The sequence below is a fragment of the Helianthus annuus genome, chromosome 13 (genome assembly GCF_002127325.2).
Source record: "Helianthus annuus cultivar XRQ/B chromosome 13, HanXRQr2.0-SUNRISE, whole genome shotgun sequence".
NCBI lineage: Eukaryota > Viridiplantae > Streptophyta > Magnoliopsida > Asterales > Asteraceae > Helianthus > Helianthus annuus.
Genome location: NC_035445.2, coordinates 26,294,433 through 26,320,029, shown reverse-complemented (window position 1 = coordinate 26,320,029; position 25,597 = coordinate 26,294,433). Strand labels below are relative to the sequence as shown.

General features: G+C 38.6%; 1 protein-coding gene and 1 non-coding gene across 2 annotated transcripts; one reads left to right on the top strand and one right to left on the bottom strand.

Moving 5' to 3' along the window:
* Positions 1-10,370: 10,370 nt before the first annotated feature.
* Positions 10,371-10,477, bottom strand: LOC118486253. The gene has a single exon (XR_004878105.1). It is a non-coding gene; the product is annotated as a small nucleolar RNA R71 (small nucleolar RNA).
* A 1,125-nt stretch (positions 10,478-11,602) lies between these two features.
* On the top strand, positions 11,603-12,142 carry LOC110900618. The gene has a single exon (XM_022147502.1). It carries the CDS (start codon positions 11,603-11,605, stop codon positions 12,140-12,142), a length of 540 nt encoding a protein of 179 aa, XP_022003194.1.
* The last annotated feature ends 13,455 nt before the right edge of the window (positions 12,143-25,597 follow it).

Genomic DNA, 25,597 nt, shown 5'->3' with positions numbered 1-25,597 from the left:
ACATCGTATTAACCACTTTAGATTAGTTCAAGTAAGTGTTCTAAGCATCATACCTCCAGCTCGAGGCTAGGGAAGAATCTATGCGAAAATGCGTGGATAAAAGCTAGGTAGAGAGGTCCTTCGTCTTCCGTTTGCTCCAAGGCTCCTCGTATGTGACCCGTAACACTTGTAGAGCTCGGAACTTCCAAGATGGAAATCGAAAATGGATGGATGGGTCTAGGGGAGTTCGGCCGAAGTATGTAGAGCAAGAGAGAGAGTAGATCTTTTGTGTGTTAATGTGTGTTATGTTCTAATGTGCCATACATGATACTTATAGACAAATGTGGAATTATGGACCAAAGGTTTTGATGTTCTCTTGATATGAGACAAGAGTTTATATAATAATCAAAAGTGGTACTTGCCTAGTCCCATTGTGACCGAATCGGCCCAAGGGGGGGGGGGTCTTGGTTGAATTCTAACCATTAGTTAGGCACTTAGTTAAGCTAACTAAGTTAAGTTTAGGGATTAACTTGGTTAGTTGCGTGTAGTGTTTTAAAGCGGGTGTTAGGGTGTTCAGGGCCCCTAACTGGCTCAGAAAAAGATAAATAATGTTAATGTCAATATTTTGTGTTCCGGGTAAAGTCCGGTTGTTCGGTTGGATAGCAATCCGTTAAAGTGCTTAACAAAGCTTTTAAGTGTCGTTAATACCATTTTTAGTGACACAACTTATTCCCGACACTTTGGAAAGTGTCTAGTAATATTTTTCTCATGTTTTGGCACTTTATTAGCCAGCTAGAAGCTGAATTGTAAATTAAAGTGCTGTGTTTTGTGCTCGGTGTATGTTTTAGGCACATCCAGTCATCGTAACTTATTCCTAGAGACGCAGTTCTACAACCCTTGTATCCCTACACTCACTATGGGTGTAGTAAAATATTTCTGGCTCATACAGGCCTTAGAGGCAGTATCTGCCTGATGCTGGCTTTATCAGCATGTTCAATAGGTTATCCGTTCATAGTGCTACTGTGCTTTTGTGCATCATGTTTGTCACTAGAGTTCAGTATGTAAATAATGTAGTGACGGAAATCAAAGTATGATGCAGATAGGTACAAATATCAGGAATCAAGTAGCAGTTCATCAGTAAATTCAGTTAAGCACAGTAATCAAGCAGTAATTAATTATTAATTAAATCGTACGGATACCTGGTTTAGTGAGGGTTGTCACAAGTAATTGGTTATGGCATAAAAGATTATCCCACTTAAATTCCAAACTCTAAACCAACTAGCGAATAAAAATCTGGTGAAAGACTACCTTTTATTTCATCCAAAAAGGATAAAATATGTGAAGATGTGAGCTTGGAAAATAAAAAAGAAGCTCACACAAAATAGTAAGTGAGTCTTCTGTTTCTCAAAATTTAGAACTTTTGCACATGGACCTTTGTAGACCTGTCAGTACAACAAGTTTTTCTGGAAAAAAAATACATTGTCATTGTAGATGACTATTCAAGGTACACTTGGGTTGAATATTTAAGGAAGAAAAATGAGACCCCAGTTCTGATTATAAATTTTATAAGAAAAATAGAAAATATGTTGAAATTACCAGTCAGAAGAATCAGATCTTATAATGGAACAAAATTTAAAAACTCAAAACTGGAGACTTTCCTTCTTAGCAAAGGAATTTCTCATGATTTTTCTTCTTCAAGAACTCCACAACAAAATGGATTAGTAGAAAGAAGAAATAGAACATTGGTGGAAACAGCAAGAAAAATGCTTGCTTGTGCTAAACTATCCACTTACTTTTAGGCAGAAGTTGTTGCAAATACTTGGTTTACACAAAATCGAATTATCATAAACAAAGACACCAGAAAACACCTTATCACATCATCAATGGAAGGATTCCAAGTATCAAATATTTACACACCTTCGGTTGTAGATGTTTTGTGTTCAATGACTTTGATAGTTTAGAAAAGTTTGACAAAAAAGCTAAAAAAGGAATTTTTCTTAGATAATCTTTGTCCTCAAAAGCCTACACAATTTTTATCTTAAATTCTAGGACAATAAGAGAAAGTTTGTACGTATCATTTGATGATTCATCAAAAACTGAAATTTCTTGTGACATTTTAAAAGAAATAAGCATACTAGACTATCAAGAAAATTCTGAGCATTTTCTTCATCAATTAACAGGAGAACTTCTAGAATATGACTACATAAACAATGAAACAAACAAACATCAGTCATGTACTAACCCCGCAGACAACTTGGAGCCTTTACCAGAAATGCCTGAATCAAATGATCAGAATTCTGGACATTCATCAGAAAATACATTTACACATCAGAATTCTGATCCTCTTAACTCAGTAGAGGCCACAGATCAGGGGGAAGCCCAAGAACCATCAGATTACACAAATTCTCACACCAACACCAGATGGATCAAGGGACATTCCCAGTCAAATATAATTGGGAATCCAGAAGAAAGTGTCAAAACAAGATTTGCTACAGCACATGAATGTCTACATGCTAGTTTATCGGAGCATGATAGAACTAAAGACTGTCAAAAAAGCACTCAATGACTCGGGTTGGGTCCAAGCAATGCAAGAAGAGCTTTACCAATTTGAAAAGAGTCAAGTATGGAATCTGGTTCCTAGACCAACTGACAAATCTGCCATTGGATCAAAATGGGTATTCAGAAATAAGTCTGATGAATGAGGTATATTTAACAAGGAATAAGGCAAGATTGGTGGTTAAAGGCTATTGTTAACAAGAAGGCATAGATTATGACGAGACCTTTGCACCTGTTGTAAGATTAGAAGCAATCAGAATATTCCTTGCTTATGTTGCATCCAAAGACTTCAAAGTTTATCAGATGGATGTGAAATCAACATTTTTGAATGGTAAAATTGAAGAAGAAGAAGTATATGTGCAATAACCTGAAGGTTTTGTTGATCCCAAATTTATAAAACATGTTTATAAACTAAACAAAGCCTTGTATGGGTTGAAGCAAGCTCCAAGAGCATAGTATGAAACACTCTCAAACTTCTTAATCAATTATGGCTTCACCAAAGGTACCGTTGATACAACTTTATTTATCAAAACTCCCAAAGGGCACACTTTGTTGGTTCAAATTTATGTTGATGACATTATCTTTGGATTAACCAATCCTAAATTTTGCAAGAAGTTTGAAAAACTAATGACCAGTCATTTTGAAATGAGTATAATGGGTGAGTTAAGCTTTTTCTTAGGATTACAAGTAAAACAACAAAGTGATAGAAAATTTCCGAGTCAATCAAAGTATGTCAGAACTATTTTTAAAAAATACTCATTTGAAAACTGCTCATCTTCAAAACTCCCATGGCCACTGGAAACAAACTTGAATCTGATCCAGATGGTAAGAATGTTGATATTAAAACTTATAGGGGAATAATAGGATCATTGCTATACTTAACTGCCAGCAGACCAGATATCATGTTTTCCACTTGTTTTCTAGCAAGATATCAATGCAATACGAAGACTCTATGAAGACTCCGTCAACATCCGAGGGGGAGTCTGTTAGTGCACTTACGTCTGCGTCTGCTGACTACGTCTTACATCGAGTCTTGAAGAATGAACAAGATCAGACATGGCACGGATACCTAGAAATGCAAGTTGTATAGGGATCGCTTATTAGTCACTAGTCTAGGACCGCTTATATGTCATGATTAGGCTGAACCGCTTTTATGTCATCATGTAGGACCGCTTTTCTGTCACTGTTGGACCACTCATACGTACATGTACGTATGAGCGGACCATAATGTCTATATATAGGTCCACATGAGCGGTTCATAAACACATAGTTGATGGTGTTTTGTTCCGGTACTCTGCCGAAGTGCTGTCAGATCGTGTAATTGTGTTCAATATCAGTAAAACAGCAAGGTTAAAGTGAATACAGCTTGAATAGCACCGAATTATTAGTTTCCGCCTCTTAATTCGGATACGAACTTCTCTGAACGACTCAAACAGGTCGGAGAATGATCCTGCAGATGCAGATAAAAAAAGCACATCTGGTGCCTCTCAAATGCTGGGAGATAAGCTAGTCTGTTGGGCAAGCAAGAAGCAAAAGTGTGTATCCACATCCACTACTGAATCAGAATATTTGGCAGCAGCAAGTTCTTGTTCACAAGTACTATGGATGCAAACTCAGCTAAGGGATTATGGAGTAAATCTAACAAAAATTCCAACACTTTGTGACTCCAAGAGTTCAATTTCTATAGCCTCAAATCCAGTTCATCACTCAATGACAAAACATATTGATGTCAGATATCATTTCATAAAAGATCATTTGGAGAAAGGTATTATTGAAATGTACTTTGTTCCAACAAGAGATCAAATTGTTGACATTTTCACTAAACCTCTTGATGAAAGTAGGCATAATTTTTTGGTCAGCAGATTGGGAATGGTCAATATGAGATATAAAGAAAACACATAAAATGTTTTGTCACAAAATGGAGAAAATCTAGATAAAATTGATAAGAATTCTGATAAAAATTCTGATGACTCATTAGAAAGCTAATAAGTTTACCAGAAATTTGGTAAAATTATCAGATGTTGACCAAGTCAACAGAAAATCTGAGAGAACTTCAAAATTTTATTTTTCTTTCTCAAACATGCACATTCCATGCACATACATCTCTTCACCAATAAAATTTTGTAAATGTTTTTTCTTCTCTCTTATTTTCATAGTTTATCTTCCTTATTTTCTTTATCTCAAATTGAAAATCTCTCACTTAGAGTTGTTTGCGTCACAAAGTATAAAATCTGAGCAAAATTTAATGCATGTTTTCATTCTCTCTTAACATTCATTGCTTACTCATCAATACTTTGAGAGAAAGAATCGACACCTAGACAGATCATGATGAGAGTTTCTCAGAACATGGCCGCCTAGATCATAAATGAGAAGATCTCTCAACATTCTTTTATACCCCTGACAACAGATCTTAACTATAAAGAAAAACGGGAAAACAAAATCAAAGTTGGTAGGTGCCATTTATGGCAAAGATGTACTTTCACTTAAAAATAACTACCACTTGGTGATCCTTTCCACTACACCAGTCACTTTCATCCTTATCTTTTGCTCAGAATCCCTAAAACAAAACTCTTCATCTTCCAAACCCTTACTTCTCAGCCAAAGCACAAATCGAAAGCACACACTTTCCTTTGTCATACCACCCAAGACACAACCTGAGGATCCAGATGGACGTAGTAGGTCCATCATGGGAGAGGTGCAACATTGATGTGTGCAAAATGTAACATATAAATTACATCAAATGAGGCATAAAACTAACCCTTTTTAGTACTAATGTTGGAAAAAGTGTGTTTTTGTCTTCCTTTTGAATTTACAGGACCAAATGAGCTTAAATGAGCAAAAGGAACAAATATACAGCCAAAACCAACACAAATACAAAGAAAAGGAATAAACGTGACATGCCCGACCCCTCGGCAGCATCCCCAAAGCAAAAACAAGACAACAGAAGACTGACCACGGGGCCGTGCCTAGCCGGACATGGGGGCGTGGTCAGGTGCCTGCAGAAAAGACAAACCTGTAGAAGCTTCCATGCCTACCACGGGGGCGTGCCCAGCTTAACACGAGGCGTGGTCAACGCAAAGATACGCAGACTCTTGCAAAATCTTGATAGTACAGATACGATGCTGACCACGGGGCCGTGCCCACTGGACACGGGTCGTGTGGGACCCTCTACTGACAACTATGTTTAATGAAGGAAGAGAAAAAGGCTGCCCACTGGACACGGGGCCATGGACAGAGCTCTGTGCAGGCTATAAATAGGGGTGCTTGGTTCACTTTAAAGGCATCCCTTGGCAAACCACTACTCTCCCACTTTGCCACCACTCCACCACCACTACAACACCAACACCAACCACCGTTATCCATCTTTAGAGTGTGTAGTAGTCTCGGGATCCAAGATTGATAGTAAGAGTTCTTGCCAATCAAAGGCCATGTTTAGTTAAGCCTCTTACATCAATTGGTGAAGACAAGTCTTTTATGTATTACTTTTGATTTTTAATCTTTCGACACTTTTTATTTGGTTTTGTATTAGTGACTTTAATAACTTGTTTCTTATGTTGAAGGTGAATTTTCTTTATCATTTGTCTGTGGTGTCTTGGCGTTACTTTACTGTCTATATAAAGTAAAAGATTGCATCATTCATGTCTCTACGGTCTATGTAGAGGCATGTTGGCTACATGGTCGGGGGTTAAGGGAATGCTTTAGTAAGGTTCTTGCCTTTTTCAGTGTATAGATCCTGCAAGGACCTGGCTCAAGCTTACTAGGGCCTCCTTCAATACCCACTGGTATTGGATGGCTGGGATGCGAATAGCTTGAACCCCTCATATGTAAACTACTATTAATACATTAAACCGGCTACTTGGGATTGTATCCCTGCTGACTCAAGACACTTAGCCGAGGGTAACGTTACCTTCAAAAGAGGGGCCTACCACTTTTTGCGTTAATAACTTTATTAATTATCTTTTAATATTCCGACCCTTTGGGATTGTATCCTTGCTGACTCAAACCATTGAGTTGAGGGTAGCGTCACCTTCAAAAGAGGGGCCTACTACTATAACTAAGATAATCTCTTAAAAAGTCCGAAAGTGCGAAAATCATCAAAGGATACATTAAAGGCAAGTCGGATCCAAGTGATTCATCTTGTCTATCTGTTTTTGTCACACCCCCAAATTCCACCTAGCGGAGTATCACTGCAGGGAGCGTGACTGACCAGGATCCAGCCAGCAATCATATTGAACAATATAATTAATTAAATAAAAGTCCAAGCCAAACAATATAATTGGTGTCAAAACAATTCAACAAAGTTTAAGTCATCAGCGGAAGCATTAAGTTCAAAACCGTAATAAAGTATAAAAGTTCATAGGTTTAACACGGAACTCAACAGTCCATGTCCCACAACGACCTCTTCCTCCTGTGCAAGCCCCATCTAAGCACCTAACGACCTGCAAGGCATACAGTAACGAATCAACAACAAAGTTGAGCGAGTTCACAGTTGGTTGTCCATTTTAATGTTGTTCCAAAAGTCATAAGTTATTTCGAAAACCACGAGTTTAACCATTTCCTTGTTTCCCAAACCATAACCAGTGGGGGCTTCCCCATGTAATCCACTAGACCCGTTACCATATCGACTACTGACTGTAGTTACGTGTATGTACCCTGCGTCAACATATATCATCATTGACTAGTGCCCAAGTCCATTAGTCCACGCCCGTCCTCTGCGGCATGGTGTGAGGCTTGTCAAACCTAATAGCGCTATTTAACTAATGACCCGTTCGCCATTGGCGTGATGATTAAGTCGATATAAAAATGAGGGACTTAATGATAGATTTTTGTCTAGTGTAAATGTTGTCACCCTTCAGTTAAGAGGGTGGGAGTACGTGTCAAGAAGAACACGCAGGTTTCAATGTTGTCACTCTTCAACAAAGAGGGTGGAAGTACGTATTCTACCCCAGGAGAATACGCAGGTTTCCTTAGTATACTTTAACCCATTCCCAAACCACCGGGAATCCCATGCCTTGTAGAAAGTGTGAACTCACCTTAGATTAGCTCGGCAGATAAACAAAAGGTCACTTGATCTATTTGTGGTCAACCACGTCCTAACATGGTTACCATACAAGTCAGGTCTAGGTTCAGGTAATGCACGTATGTTTTCACATAAAGTAGCAAGTTACGTACACACACCGATCATGGCATACACATAGAATCATGTTAACAATATCGATCAAGTATACATATAAACCCAAATTGTGCGAGTCAAGTGATTGGGCTGGTGAGATTGTGCGAGCCCAATCATCTTGTGCGATTCTGTAAATAAAGCCCAATCAATATCTGGCCCAACCGATCACAACATGTTGTGCGATCCGCACAAACTTGTGCGATCACAACATGTTGTGCGATCCAAACCATACCCCGGCCCATTAAAACATGCAACCCAAAAACAACGAACAATTTTAACCACTTGTGCGGCCCAACCTCATACACAGTTTATTCATCTTGTGCGGCCCAACATGTTGTGCGATCAGCACTGCCTTGTGCAATCCACAACATGTTGTGCGATCATGCATAAAAGGGTTTGTACATGGTGCTTGAACAGTAGTACTTTAGGAATTTCTAGCTTGTGCGATTCACTTGTGCGATCAGAACTTGTGCGAGATGCCCTTGTGCGATTAGGGGACTTGTGCGATTAGGTATATGGTGCCATGAGTTTAGGAAATCAGCTTTTCCATTCTAACAGTTTCTATCTTTGCAAATAATCGATCAAATCAACCATTTACCAATTAATTCTCATAAACCCTAATTAACCCTCATCATAACAACAACCCATCATCATCGGAAATCGGATCAACTAATATGATTAACTCTCAATTCCTAAATCAACATGCAACTAACAAATACAAGCAAAACACGATTCGGATCAAAACATACTTGCATATCGACAGACCATTTTTTTACATAACAAATATCTAACCAATCTAGTGACCACCAATCCATCGCACAACCCACACCCTTGATCCCGATTTTAACAGTTTGATTATCAAGATTCATTCATCGAATTCGTACAACCTAGTCATTGAATCAACATCAATCGAGTACATAACATACACAAGCATCACACACATGCTCCAACAAGATAAGATACTAATCGAAATCATATATTATACTAACCGTGAGATTGTTTGACAATAAACGTGTGTGATCAAGAGAAGGGAGTGATGCGATCCGTGTGGCTTCGAAGGAGGATGAGGCTGCCGTCGAGTTCCAAGAGAAGAGAGAGAGAGAGAGAGAGGGAGAGCTAGGGTTTTGTATGTTTTCTTGTTTTATGAAATATGAGAAGTGTACACACTCCCCATGAGGTTATGCGTATAAGGGAGTGGGCCGAACCCATACTTTGGCTGCCCCTTAATTTGGTTTCGAGTACAAGGCAAGCAAGTTTGGGCCGAGAAGAATGTGTATGACGAGTGACAATATGACCGGCCCAAAAGGGCTTGTGCGATTGGACTCATGTTGTGCAATCGATATTTTGTTACACCACTTACTTATAACACATACACATAACATAACAAAGTCATAACATTCCATAAAAATCAACGTATCACGTAATCACATAATGTTCATACAAGTTATAATAAAGCACAAAGAAAGGTTCTAAAGTACGAGTTGTCACAGTTTCTATTTTATTTTTATTTCTGCATTTTTAGTTTTTATTTTCATGTTTCAAACCTTTTCTCAAAATAATTTAGATTGATTAGACGTTGAGGATAAACCGGTACTAAAAGCTCTTGTGTCCTTGGACGACCTAGGTATCTTACCAACGCTATACTACGCTTACGACGGGTGCACTTGCCCAAGTGTGTGTTTAGTGTTAGCAGAATGTCGTGTTTTATAAATTTAAAACATGACTAATGCGTAAAATGGGCTCAAAATATTAATAAAATTATATCACACTCGTCACGCACCAAGTTTTTGGCGCCGTTACCGGGGACACAAGGACTTTAAGAAAGTTTGGAATCAATGGCCTAATTATTTTTACTTATTTTTCTATTTTTTTAGGATTTTTTCTTAATTTTTCAGTTTCTGCAGACTTCAGCACGGGCCGTGCTCAGTCAGACACGATGTCATGTCCATCAAACTTACTGGCAGTTTTTGTTTTCTGAGTTACAGAAGATTGACGGGGCCGTGGCGGTGCACCACGGGACCGTGCTGAACTCCTTAGTAACTGGTATCCAGAAAACAACCACTATAACCACGACCACGGGCCGTGGTGAGACATCTGACCAAGGTTCTTTTTTTGTTTTTATCGCAGGACTTGGAACCCAGTCGCAGCACCTAAACTTTATACGCAGTGCATGAGCTCCAGTTCCAATAAAGACATAAAAGAACCTCTAGACGAACCCGAACGCTTTCTAAGAAAGAGACTAAAAGCTAAAAAGTAAGAGAAAGCTTCGGGGGACCAACTTCCAATGGCGGATCAGCGTACCCTGATGGATTACCTACGGCCCACGGTAGGTAATCTCGGAGCCGCCATCAATGCGCCAAATGTCGATGCCAACAACTTCGAACTTCGGCCGCATTTGATTCAAATGCTCCAAAATTCCGCAACCTTCCATGGCCTAGCTGATGAAGATCCCCATTTACATATTACCAACTTTTTGGAAATATGTGATACTTTCCGAATCAATGGAGCATCAAACGACGCCATCCACATCCGAATGTTCCCATTTTCACTAAAAGACCGAGCTAAGGCTTGGCTTAACACCCTCCCAAGTGGTTCGGTAAACACTTGGGATGAACTTGCCCAAAAGTTTCTATATAAGTATTTCCCGCCCTTTAAAACCGATAAATTAATAACTGAAATCAATACATATTCACAAGAGGACGAGGAATCCTTATATAAAACTTGGGAAAGATTCAAGGAGCTATTGAGGAAATGCCCTCATCATGGTCTCGCAGTGTGGCAACAAGTATCCACTTTCTATAATGGATTGTTGCTACACACAAGACAAACACTCGACTCTAGCTCCGGGGGACTCCTAGGTAATCGGTTCCCAAACGAAATTTATAATTAAATTGAGGAAATTGCTCAAAACAATTTTCAATGGCACACTCCTCAAGGCACAAAATCTATTGCCCCGGGCGCCCATAAAGTGGATGAAAACACCTCTTTACAAGCCCAAATCGAGGCCCTATCTTCAAAAATCAAAAAGTTAGAAATGGCAAAAACGGCCTCGGTTATGGCTTGCGAAGGGTGTGGTGGGCCACATGAAAATTGGAGTTGTATGAAAGAAATGGATAATCAAACGGAAATGGTAAACTACATTGATAATAGACCTCGGCCGTCGGGTCCCCCAACGGGCACTTACAACCAAGGATGGCGTAACCACCCTAATCTTGGTTGGAGGGAACCCGGCAATAGTAGTAACCAACAAAACCAAAACCAACGAATAAACTCTCAACAACAACCAAGAAATGAGTCACAAAATTTCTCTCAACAACAACATGGGGGACGGGAGAGGCTTGTTGACATTCTTTCACTCCTCATCTCCGAAACTGAAAATAGGAACTCGGATCGATTCCTACAAGTAGAATCGAACTTTAGAAATCAACAAGCTAGTATTCAAAACATTGAAAACTAACTAAATCAACTAGCCCAAAATTTCTCTGAGAGGCCACACGGCGCACTACCTAGCAATACCGAAACCAACCCAAAGGCGCAAGTACATCTCATAACACTAAGAAACTGGTTAGTAGGTCCCGAGGAGGCCCTACTACCCCCATTCGACAAAAATCCACCCATTCAAACCCCCACCTCACCACTAACCCATAAAGAGATAACTCCTCTGTCAAATCCCGAACCTACCAAGAACCCCTCGGTGCCCTACCCTGGTCGGTTACTTCGCTAAAAGACCGACGAGTAATTCACAAAATTCATAAACTTACTAAAACAATTGCATATCAATCTTCCATTTGTGCAAGTCCTCACTCAAATTGCAAAATATTCAAAATTTATGAGAGACTTCCTCACTCACAAAAGGAAGATTGAAACACTGCAATTGGTCAATTTAAGTGAAGAATGCTCCGCCGTATTACTCAACAAATTCCCACAAAAGAAAATCGACCCCGGAGCTTCACCATCCCTTGTTCCATTGGGGGATCACCTATACGCAATGCACTAGCCGACCTTGGGGCTAGCATCAATCTCATGCTTGCATTAATGTTTGACCGACTCACACTAGGTAAGACGAGCCCCACGAAGATGAGCATACAACTCGCCGATAGGTCTATCAAATACCCGCAAGGTGTTGCCAAGAATGTATTGGTAAAAGCCGGAGACTTTGTCTTCCCAGCTGGCTTTGTCACACTCGACATGGAGGAAGACACCGAAGTACCACTCATTCTAGGAAGACCATTCCTTGCCACCACTCACGCAATGGTGGATATGAGTGATGGGAAGTTAACATTGAGGGTCGGAGACAAAGAAATGAAGTTCGGGGTTGGAAAAAGAGTAGAGGACGACCTAGTCAACTACATGGATGTCATAGACTCAAGTTTGGATGATGCTCTCCGACGGTGCAACACGAGATGCGAAACCTCCCACTCGAGTAACATATGACTGACTTTGGGTCTAGCCAAGGACCCTTATAAACGTGGCGCACCACGGAGGTATTCCGCGGAACTATCCGTAGCTTTTAGTTTAGTGTAACTTTTAGTTTTTCTAGTTTAGCTTTACTTTTTAGGAATAAAACACAATCGAAAAGGTGGAGGTTACCAAGGGAATGTTAAAACCACACCCCATGCACAAAAACAAAGCCTCCCGACAACTTTCCAGCATTACAGCAAGTTCAGTACGGGGCCGTGCTCAGCCCAACACGCCCCGTGCCCAGGCTTTGCAGAAATTTGCCCAGTTCAGGTAACTGGCCACGGGACCATGCTCGCTGAACACGTCCCGTGGCCAGCTTTCTGTTAAATTCTGTTACCGGCGATCTGACCACGGAGCCGTGCCCGGACCAACACGAGGTCGTGGCCAGATGCCCATTAACATGAAAATTTGTTTTTTAACACATTTTTACCCATTCAATCAACCTAAAAACTTATTTTTTGGACATATTGAGGACAATATGTAATTTAAGTGTCTTAGTTTAAATTGGGAATAACAAGTTCTAAAAAGGATTATATTTTTACAAATTTACAACTGATAGCGTTATGATAAAAAGAACCAAACAAGAAAATTATGAAAAGGCATGACAAATCTAATTAAAATTTTATTATATATACTTGATCACATTATAAACCCATTCCCACAACAAGTGAGTTTTGAGCCTTTATTGAGCAAACAAGCATATATCTTTAAACTAAATGCGCATTTTTTGTTTCTTGTGTGAATAGCCGCTTGGTTCTTACAACTCTAGAACTTGCCACGACGATACATTCCCGGTCCCTACCAACTTGAACCCAAGTAAGTAAATGATGGAGGAATTAGGACTAACCCATTTATTTTTCAACACCATTATTTTTCATTTTGTTTTCACCTACCTAAAATTCCCCTAGTTAATCCCTTTGAGCCTAAACCTTTTCATTTCAAAACCCACAAAACAAACACCCTTTACCCACCAAAACCCTTTTTCTTTTCAACCCCTTTGTTTTAGTAAAAAGCTCCGTTATCTTGTGACATTTCATAAAAAATGAAAGTCTTGCAATAAACAAACAAGTTCCTCAAAGAAACTTTGTTTGAATATGCTTAGTTTGAATAAAAGTCACAAAAACAAAAAGTTTTACGACAACCGACGCTTTTTACGCTTTTCACCAGTTTTACTAACCACTAACCAAAACCACCTACCCTTAGCACAAGCCTAACCCTTTCCCAAAGCCCTCTTGATATTTACAAAGGTTTATAGTTAAAAAGGAGGAGGTTTGATTGCTTGGCAAGCATATGGCAGAAGTAAGTTCCATACCGGTCTCATGTATTTCACAAAAATACATCTTCGGTCGAGTGTTGAGTGATCTCCCGTGAGGTATGTGAACTTGTATATAAATAGAATTCTAAAGAGGCATGTTATGCCCAAATAATAATTTTTCTTATGAAATGTTCTAAATAAATCATGACGAATAGGATTGTAAATAAAAAAAAAAAAACCCAATAAAGATCTTGGATTCCCGACACTCAAGATAAGCCCAAAACTTCTCTCTACCTCTTCCATTTGGGTGTGTAAAGCCACGTATTAAGGAGTTTTGCTTGAGGACAAGCAAAGATTCAAGTGTGGGGGTATTTGATGTGTGCAAAATGTAACATATAAATTACATCAAATGTGGCATAAAACTAACTTTTTTAGTACTAATGTTGGAAAAAGTGTGTTTTTGTCTTCCTTTTGAATTTACAGGACCAAATGATCTTAAACGATCAAAAGGAACAAATATACAGCCAAAACAACAACATATACAAAGAAAAGGAATAAACGTAACATGCTTGACCCCTCGGCAGCATCCCCAAAGCAAAAACAAGACAACAGAAGACTGACCACGGGGCCGTGCCCAGCCGGACACGGGGGCGTGATCAGGTGCTTGCAGAAAAAAGACAAACCTGTAGAAGCTTCCATGCCCACCACGGGGGCGTGCCCAACTCAACACGGGGCGTGGTCAACGCAAAGATACGCAAAATCTTGCAAAATCTTGATAGTATAGATACGATGCTGACCACGGGGCCGTGCCCACTGGACACGGGGCCGTGTGGGACCCTCTGCTGACAACTGCATTTAATGAAGGAATAGAAAAAGGTTGGCCACGGGGGCGTGCTCACTGGACACGGGGCCCTGGCCAAAGCTCTGTGTAGGCTATAAATAGGGGTGCTTGGTTCACTTCAAAGGCATCCCTTGGCAAACCACTACTCTCCCATTTGCCACCACTCCACCACCACCACTACAACCCCAACACCCACCACCATCATCCATCATCCATCTTTAGACTGTGTAGTAGTCTCGGGATCCAAGATTGATAGTAAGAGTTCTTTCCAATCAAAGGCCACGTTTGGTTAAGCCTCTTACATCACTTGGTGAAGACAAGTCTTTTATGTATTACTTTTGATTTTTAATCTTTCGGCACTTTTTATTTGGTTTTGTATTAATGACTTTAATAACAAGTTTCTTATGTTGAAGGTGAATTTTCTTTATCATTTGTCTGTGGTGTCTTGGCGTTACTTTACTGTCAATATAAAGTAAAAGATTGCATCATTCATGTCTCTACGGTCTATATAGAGGCATGTTGGCTACCTGGTCGGGGGTTAAGGGAATGGTTTAGTTAGGTTCTTGCCTTGTTCGGTGTATAGATCCTGCAAGAACCTGGTTCAAGCTTACTAGGACCTCCTTCAATACCCACTGGTATTGTAGGATCGTGTTTCGGCCCTGTTTGTGTCGATCAGAAGAATTCCTATCCAAATCAAGAGGCGGAAACTAATGATTTGGTGCTATTTCAGTCACATTCACTTTAATATTGCTGTTGTATTAATCAATAACACGAGTACATGTTCTGACAGCACTTCGGCAGCACTTCGTGGCTCACCGGAAGAAAACAGCCTAACTATGTGTATAGTTCTGCTTGAAAGGACCCTATTTATAGATGAGGAGGTTCCGCTTATACTGTCATGTCCGTATAAGCGGACCTACAACAATGACGTTCAAGCGAAACCATCATGACCATACAAGCGGACCTATTAGACTATGACACATAAGCGAAACCTAGACTATGCCCTATAAGCGAAACCTATACAATCACATGTTTCTAGGATTTCGTGCCATGTCTAACCTATACAACACTAAGACTCGATGTAAGACGTAGTCGACAAACGTAGTGCACCAACAGACTCCCCCTCGGATGTTGACGGAGTATTCGAGTCTTCTCAATTGCCAATCTACAGTCTTTATCAGTCTTTAATCTTCCTCTGAAGAATTTATCATTGCAAAAATCTGCAAACTCTATCTTCATTACTAACAAGCTTCTTTTTCTTGATAACAAATTCCAGGATCAGTAGTAGCTCTAACTGCTTCTTCAACTTTTGTCTTCAGACTCCCCCTCTCAAACTGCTGGGATTGTAGTTTGGAATTCACAACCTCATTCTAATATCATGCACAAGCTTCCATTAGGTTTCAAGATCGATACCTGACTCCATTCTTCTCTCAGGATCATTACCTGGCAAATGTTCACCTGCACAATCTCTACCCAACCATAAGTTTCTTCAAAGACTAAATCTTTTCAACAATTTAGAAACTTTGTTGGAAAACTATAGTAATCATTTTGCATTCAGGATCTTTAACTGGCTCTTTTCAAACAATCTTAACAACATCAAATACACTCTCCTAAACTTGTTCTTCATGTTCAGCACTTTGAACTTCGAAAATCAGCTTTTCAACACCAGTTGTCAAAAATCTTTTTGGATTTTTCAAAAGCAAAGTAACTAACAACACATATAAAATCACAAGAAAAAGCAGAAATAAAATATTTGCAGACAATATTTTTGTGAGTTCGTGCAAGAGGATCATATCAGTTTTTGAGACATATCATCAACACCGTTAAGCTTGATTTCATATTAAGTTTTAAACAATTTACCTAGATTGTCAGTATGTTTGTCCTCTTAAATTTTCACACAATTTCAACTGTTTCGAGATATGAAATTAGTGTCTTAGATACTTAAACTTATCCGTGTGTCCCACTACTTGAATATACTCCCGTATCCAGATCCCAATATTCAGTCTTACAGGTGAGTATACCACAGATGATATCTGTAAAGGGGTTAAATGCGAGGGCCGTGAGAGCTCAGATCGATACTTCCGTATACGCAGAGAGATGACGGCTTCGACTTTTGGTGGGTCCCCTTTAGAGGATCTTTTGTTACAACAGCAAAGATTATCAATTTTATTGTTTAATCAAATTGCTGAATAATACCCGGAATAATACCCCATATATCAATTATTCGGGGACTAGGTCAGTATTTCCATACAGCAGAAGTCCCGGAATAATACCCCAGATATCACTGAGTATAAAGACCTAGTATCTCAGAATAAGGGACCTTTCAAACAAGATTTCAGGGGTTACCTATATATCCAAGCAGTTTTGTTAACCCACAGAATAAGCAAGTTTGATTTTAGATTTATATCTCTTTACAGTTTACTGAATGTGCGAAAACCTACTGACATATCCACAGTAAGATTGTTTATCGCATTTTGACTTTACATTTCTTTAGCGTGTCGTGATAGTCCACTGATGTACTATCATTTCCTCTTTTATGCAACTAAAACTCTTTTATCAGTTTTATCATGTTTTTGTTTTTTTCAAATTTCCTGATGTTTTTGGATTTTCTAAAAAAATTCTTACTCCCCCCTAAAATTCAAATACATCTAATGAAAATTGAAAACAAACTATACAGAACATAACAACTGATATCGAACCGCTTCAATTCTCCATCCGTTTGGCTTAAACAATCAGAACTCCCCCTCACAACAAACTATTTTCCCATAATGATTTCAAAACACTCAAGTTTGTTTTAATCAGAATGGTTTTTCCGGAAAGTAAGTTTTGTTGATTTTACCACTTGTAGGAAAAATTCAAGTACAAATTAATGTCCTTGAATTACCATATTCAGATATGCACAAATCAAACTTCAAACCTGTTTTTCAACCAATTACCATCTGTTGGTTGAATTCTCAAGGTGCCGATTCCTACTCCTCGCTTACAAACCTGGGAGTTCCAGCAAGTCCTGCAAAATCTCAAACACAGATTACGAAGGATGCCGATTCATGATCCACGATTACCAACTTGTGATCTCCGGCAAGTCAGGTTTTTACTCTTTGAAAAATATATCCACCCAAGCCTGACCTTCCTTGGGTGTAACAACTTCTTCATCTTTACTTTTAGCGGACTTGTGAACCCCTCTTTTGGCAGCATAAAATTCTTTAACACCTTTGCCCTTACCATTGACCATTTTGCCAAAAATATGTTTCACATTTCCGTTGAAAGTCTTTTCAACATCAAATTTTTTCTTGTCAGAATAAAATTGATTTGAAATTTCAACCTTTCCAACTTTCTTCATAAAATTTTCAGCACGCAACGGTGGAAAATTTTCATCGTTCATAGTTGGAACTTTTCTTTCAACCTTCTTTCAACACGTGGCTCCTCTGATTTTGTGGAATCAGATTCATCACCAGAACTGTTACCTAAACTTTTCACAACCCATTTTTGATTCTTTACATTTTCTTTTCTTTTTGAAGCACTCTTTGAACATTCTCCTTTTTCAAAAGTTGAATTTTCAAAGCCAGTAAACTTCCGGGTTTTCAGTTCAGTGTTCTCAACAACTTTCTCTTTCATTTTACCAGAGACTTCCTGTTTTGGTTTAAATGTCTTCGGACAATTCCTAGCAACATGACCAGCAATCTTGCCTTGAAAACAGGTTCTCTTTTCAATCTTCTCCTGAACAACATTCTTCTTCAACGCTTCTTGCTTCTTGGCAAGGAATTCCTGATTTGTCTGCTTTCTGAATGATTGTTCTTTTTCAGCTTCTGTTGTGTTCCCTGAAACAAACACAGTTTTTGGTTTATAAACTTTTTCATTTTTATAGTTTTTCGGTGGAACAAAACCAAGACCTTTCTTTTTGAAATTACGATTATGGTTTGATCTCTTGAAGTGTATTGTTTAGGTTTTCCGGAAAGATCTAAATCTTTTATTTCAGAAATATTAATTTCTGTGATTTTGAAAACCTTTTGAATCATCTCAAATTTGACACTTCTTATTGGAAAAGCATCATCAGAATATAATTTGTCAGAATCTTTCAAAGTATAAGCCACTTTGAATGATTCATCATTCAAATTAGATTTTGACATCAAAAACTCTTTATCATAAACCCGTTTGTCCTTTTTGAATGTCGGCTTTGACGCATTGGACCCAGACTTTGACTCGGGTTTGGACTCCATGTTTGACTCCTCACTGTCATCTTTATCTAACACCTGATCAACCACACTTTTTATCAACTTTGACTCATGATCAGTGTCGGATGACGTGTATGTAACATCAATATTTTCTGGCAAGTTATCCGATGGCCCAGACTCCCATTCTAAGTTTATTGCTTTTTCGACTCTCTCGGAATTTGGATTTCGAGGTGAATATCCATTTTCGACCGGGGGCGGACATCTATTGTAGACCACACTTAATTTCTTACCAGAAGTCTTCACTTTTTCTTCGTCTTTTGTCACAGATTTCTTTTCTTCGGACGTCTTCACTTCTCCAAACGTCTTCAAATTTTCCACAACCGGATAAATCCTGTCAACAACAAAAGTAGAACATGAGTAACTTTCTAATAACTTTTTCACTTTCTCAGTTTCTATCTTTTGTGTTGCTAACTCCAACTCCAGATCTGCACACTTCTTTATATGAAAATTAGCATCATCAAGCTGTCTCAGGTACGCTATCTTCAGTGTATTCATTTTCACAGCTTGTTCACCACTTGAATCAGTATACTTGTTGATTTCTCTGTTCATTGTATCATATGATTCTTTTAATCTGTTTATGTTATGTAGCAACTCATTGTTCTGCTTGATTAAAGAATCACAGTTCATGCATTTTTCTGGAACTTCAACTGATTCAGCATCAACTTTTACTTCAAATTCAGGAACTTCTTTGACTTTTCTGTCTGGTTGGAAAAATTCAGCTCTTCTCTTTCTCTCAGCTTCAGCTTCAGCTTTTAATCTCTCTTCCTCTTCTTCTTCTTCTTCAAGCTTTCTCCGTCTTGCTTCAGCAGCTTCCATGACTTTCCTGCTTCTTTCTGCACATTTCAAATCATAAGCATTAGCAAAGAAAGCATTAACATTTGAAGTGTTTTTGGACATCTCTTTGGCCATGAGATCTTTATCTGGGCAAAAATCATCCCAACAAAAACCTTCAGCCAACTTTTCATCTTCTTGTTCTGCCAAACACACTTTGCTGTTTGTTGGAATATATTTATCCCATGAAAAGTTTTCATATTTGCTTAGACATGCTCTTTTTGACCCGTCAATCACATCTCTTCCGTGAGCAGTTTGTGCCTGATGCTGTGCTGGTGGTGTGACTTAATGATAAATCGCCTTTTTGTGATAATCGTTGTTTCCAAAAGGATTCTGGGCTCCAGTAGCTTCACGATTTTTGCACTCCCTCTTGAAATGCCCCTTTTCCCTGCAACGAAAACACGTAACTTTAGATTTATCAAAGCCTAAAGTTGAAACATTTGCATCACGGAAATCATCTCTTCCCGTAATTTGCTTAAACTTTTCAGCTCGTCTCATCACGCTGGCCATACACCATTTAATGTCCATCAATTCCATTTCCTCAGCATCAATTTGATCGTAATCCTCTTTTGTGAGCATTGGATTACTGATCTTTCCGGCCACAAAACTACTATAAGACTCAAGAACCATTCCTAACAAAGACATTTGATTTTTAGCAATATCTTCAGTGTAATCTTGATCATTTTCAATACTAAGAACAATATTGCACTGAAGTTTTCTTCCATTCTTTGTTACAGAAATGTTTGGATCGAATGATGAAAATCTTGAGCTGCTAGATCCCTGGGAAGATTTCATTTCAGAAGAATCTTTAACACTAAAAGCAGTTTCGATTTTCGGAGAATGATTGGTTGATCCAGTAGCACCACTCTTGTAATACAAACTGATATCCTGTTCTCCATCGTAATTCTTCATCCTGGCAATCTTTCTCTGTTCCATTTCTTGAGCTTCCAGGTGTTTGATGAAATCTCCCAGTGTCATATTCTTGTAATCTTTTCTGTTGGATCTCAGCATCATCAGAAACGTTCCCCATGTTTCATGTGGTAGCGCATCTGCAAGCAATTCGTCAGTATCTTTCTTAATTCCAAGTTTTGACATGTTTCTCACCAAGTTACAATATCTATCAATTATCTGCTTGGTGTTTTCAGATTTCAAACCACGGAATAAGTCAAATTCTTTCTTCATAAGAGACATTTTATTTTTGAGCATATCATCACTCCCAACAAACTTTGCTTCCAATTCAGTCCAAATTGAATATGCAGTTCCATCATGTTGAAGCAAAATCAGAATATCTTCTTTTATCGCTTGCTAAAGCAGACTCACCATGAGTTTCTCATCTCGATATTTCTTTTTGTCCTCAGTACTCATTTCTCGAATTGGTAACTCTTTGTTGTTTCTTGTGGGTCTTTCATATGGCTCTTCAGTGTGTTCCCACGCGTCTAAGTGATAGGCCTCGACCCAGTTTCCAAAACGTTCAGACCACACGTTGTAATCATCAATATCCATGAGTTTGGGTGGTTTCTGAGACGTCCCGGTTTCATTTTCAATCAAAGCATTTTGAGTCATTGAGATCGGGCTAGCAAAGGCATTATAGAATTCAGTGTCCATTGTTTGATTGTCCAAAGTTCACAAAATTTCCAAGTTTATGCAAATTGACCCTTGAAGCGAAACTGTCACAATAAGCGGAACCTCTGAGTTGTCAGAAAAGCGGAACTACAACTTGTTCAAATAAGCAAACCACACAATTGTTCAAATAAGCGGACCAGACAAGCGAAACTGTCAAGTTGTCTGTTCAAGCGGAACTCTTAAGCGGATCTACCACTAAGTGAATTTGAAGCGGAACTACCTGTCCCTTGAAGCGAACCTATCAGTCAATTTGAAGTGGACCTGGTCCAAATATGTCCAACGAAGCGGAACTAGCTGACCCTTGAAGCGGAACTAACAAGTACTATGAAGCGGACCTACTCTGTCACTGAAGCGGAACTACCAAGTACTTTGAAGCGGACCTACTCTGTCACTGAAGCGGAGCTACCTGCTGATGTCATTTTTGAACATGCACGAATAAGCGAACCCCCTAAAATCCTACTTTCTAGGTCGATTTTAGATCTAAAAATTTCAAGGGTTTACTAATACATGATTCCGAGTGCAGTGTGTGATTTTGAGCTGGTTTTACCGTGAAAAATTTTTGAAATTTGAAGAAAGTGTAGAAAAATAGATGAAATGCAGCTGAAATGGCAAGAACTCCTCCTCCTGAGCTCTGATACCAATTGTAGGATCGTGTTTCGGCCCTGTTTGTGTCGATCAGAAGAATTCTTATCCAAACCAAGAGGCGGAAACTAATGATTTGGTGCTATTTCAGTCACATTCACTTTAATATTGCTGTTGTATTGATCAATAACACGAGTACACGTTCTGACAGCACTTCGGCAGCACTTCGTGGCTCACCGGAAGAAAACACCTCTAACTATGTGTATAGTTCCGCTTGAAAGGACCCTATTTATAGATGAGGAGGTTCCGCTTATATTGTCATGTCCGTATAAGCGGACCTACAACAATGACGTTCAAGGGGAACCATCATGACCATACAAGCGGACCTATTAGACTATGACACATAAGCGAAACCTAGACTATGCCCTATAAGCGAAACCTATACAATCACATGTTTCTAGGATTTCATGCCATGTCTAACCTATACAACACTAAGACTCGATGTAAGACATAGTCGACAGACGTAGTGCACCAACAGGTATTGGATGGCAGGGTGCGAATAGCTTGAACCCCTCGTATGTAAATTACTATTAATACATTAAACCGACTACTTGAGATTGTATCCCTGCTGACTCAAACCACTTAGCTGAGGGTAACGTCACCTTCAAAAGAGGGCCTACCACTTTTCGCATTAATAACTTAATTAATTATCTTTCAATATTCCGACCCTTTGGGATTGTATCCTTACTGACTCAAACCACTGGGTTGAGGGTAACGTCACCTTCAAAAGAGGGGACTACTACTATAACTAAGATAATCTCTTAAAAAGTCCGAAAGTGCGAAAATCATTAAAGGATACATTAAAGGCAAGTCGGATCCAAGTGATTCATCTTGTCTATCTGTTTTTATTTTATTTTTATTTCTGCATTTTTAGTTTTTATTTTCATGTTTCAAACCTTTTCTTTAAAAAATTTAGATTGATTAGACGTTGAGGATAAACCAGTACTAAACGCTCTTATGTCCTTGGACGACCTCGATATCTTACCAACGCTATACTACACTCATGATGGGTGCACTTGCCCAAGTGTGTGTTTAGTGTTAGTAGAATATCGTGTTTTATAAATTTAAAACTTGACTAATGCGTAAAATAGGCTCAAAATATCAATAAAATTATATCACACCTGACACACACCAAACATCATCCTAGTCATGCTACTCAATAGCCCACTAGCCCTATGCCTTAACAACACATATCTGGATTCATCCGAATGTCTTGCAAGGGTTTTTGCTCAATGCCAGGCTCATCTTCCATGAGGGAAGATTGACCACCATTGGAGAATGGGTGATGGGAAGGCCCATTCTCCAGAAGGAGTACATCATCAAGCGGTACTTCATCTCAATGATGATAATGACGTGCTGACCTTCACCCACTAGGAGCTGAACAACACACTGACCCAAATGGGATATCATGTAAACGGCCTAGTAAGAGCCATTGCCTAGTCCACCTTTACTCAACCATGGCAGTTTCTTGTCACCCAACTTGGAATATGCTTCTTAAAGAAGATTGTGAACTTCAATGAGATCTCCCTCAAGCTCATGGAACCAGTGCATGCATTAGCGCATGATGTTCTATACATCTTCTCCCATTATCTAATGAGAGATTTTATGAGCAACTTATTTTCTAGCCGACCATTCCTGGTCTTCCCTCGGTTCTTGATGAGGGTAATCACAAGTCAGCTAGACTTTGGAGGGGTTTTAGTATGGTATCCTAGAGCTGAGATGATCTTCCAAGAGAACTTCCATAATGCACACATGGTGCTAACCGCTAACCATACGGGTCTTGAGACGCAACTTTGGGCTTTTATTGAACTTATTTTCAACATAGATTAAGATTTCTTTTGTAGTTTTTCTTTGTATATATTTAATATATGTCCTTTGTTTTTCTTCTTCTCTAAAAACAACAAAAAATAAGCTAAAAATAAACAGGGAAGGAACAACAAGTTTTCTCTTCAAAACAACAAGTATTAAGGAAATCAGATAGAAAATCATTTAACATCAAAAAGATAAATTTTCTGATAAAATTAATGAGCATTACTAATAAAATCTGATAAGTCTTGCACTTCTGGTATTATCTGATGCGATTTTGATAGATCTGCTAACTATAGAACATGATCAAATGATCAACGTTTTGAACATTTTCTGCTAAGAACAAAGAATCAAAATGTTTTCTGACAAATTGTTCCAAACATTTTTCATGTTATTTATCTTAACAAAAGGAGAGAGAAGGACAAAATTTTATTCACAAAATTCTGTTGAAAAATGAAAGGGAAGCATAGCAAGATCTACAAGAAGTTCAAAGGTAAGTACCATTTCTGATCCCTTACTTATTCCCTTTCATCTAAAAAAAAAAAAAAAATTCTTGTGTTCTAACAAGGGGGGAGAAACATTTCTGATAAATTTCTGATGAAAATATAAAGAAAAGAAGCAATTCTGATGAACAACATAAAAGACTACAATTTCTGATGACATCATCAGAAGTTGAATTTTGCCTTTCAAAAATGGGGAAGGATGTACACCTGCTCAGGAGATGTCAGGATTCTAGAAGGAATATAATTAGACATTTTCTCCTAAAATGGGTTCCACAAGAGGCAAAAGGAACCACATGGTCGTTAGTATTCCCCAATTAAAATCTGCCTTGTTGGAGATGTATCATAATTTTAAAAACGGTTCAGATAAAGTTAATTCACAATTAACTTATCATAAACCAACTTAAATACTAACTAACCCACGATCTCTGTCCCCACAAATCAAAAGCCATTTACAAGCCCTAAAACCCTTTTGTTTTTTGAAAAGCAAAATTCATCTTCAACCCACCATGTTTGCATCCACCTCCATCAATCTTAACATACCAGGCCATCAAAGACAACAACCTCAAGATGAACAGTCAACACTCACTGTATGACCAAAGATATCAACTCTTAGTTGAATTTCTGTTGAACTGTCCGATCAATCAGGCTATGAAAAAGACGAAGGATGTGCCTGAAAACATCATACAACAACTTGTTTACACACTTAACGAAACTGGTAATGAAGAGATGAAAGCTCATCTTTGGGGAAGTGTCTCAGTGACAATCACTCCAAGAAAAATTAGAGATTGACTGGAACTTCCAATCAAAGCAGGATATATGGAAGCACCCAAAAGGATGAACTTTTGAAACAATTTAAAGAGCATGGATACAGAGAAAGAATCATCAGAATTGGAGATTTCAAAAGGAATAAATTACATGATTTTTGGCAAGTAATGATGGAGACATTGAACAAGTGTCTGACCTCAAAGATTGGAGGAGCCGATCAAATAAATACCTTTATTCTCACAATCATGTATGGACTCATCACTGGGTACAACATCGATTATGGAACAAAGATATTTAACATGATAAAGAAATCTGTCCTAACCAAGACTGGAAGAATTACATCACACCTTCCACATCCCAGATTCTAGTCAAATATTATTGTAGAAACCTTCGAAGAAAGAGATATGAAGATACCACTATTAGTGAAAATATGGAAGTCACCAACTGTGAAGCCACGGTGCGCAAATCAAGGTTGGACCTCTACCAAGGATATGCCTACTTTACCAGAAAGTATGCTATGTCTGATAGCTAAGGATTCAGCATATCAAAAGAAACATAATGACATTCTCAATCAAGAGGAGGATCAAGTACAGGTGTTTGATAGTAGTTCATCACTAGAAAATGATGATCAGATCTCAAGAGCACCTGATGCAGAGGAAGCAGCAGATGTTCATCAACATGACACCAGATTTTCACCAGAACCTATGGAGACTGGTGAACAAGTGGAACTGAATCAAGAGATAGAGATGCATCATGAAACTGAAATAGGTGCTCACACCAATCCCTCTCTAAATATTGCTAGAAACTCGACAGATTTTGATTCTGATGAATCTATTGAAGTTAGTTACAAATTTTTTACCAGACAATCTGATGCAATTATTGAAGAAAATATTGGTAGTCCCATACATCTTGACTCCAAATCAATTGGTG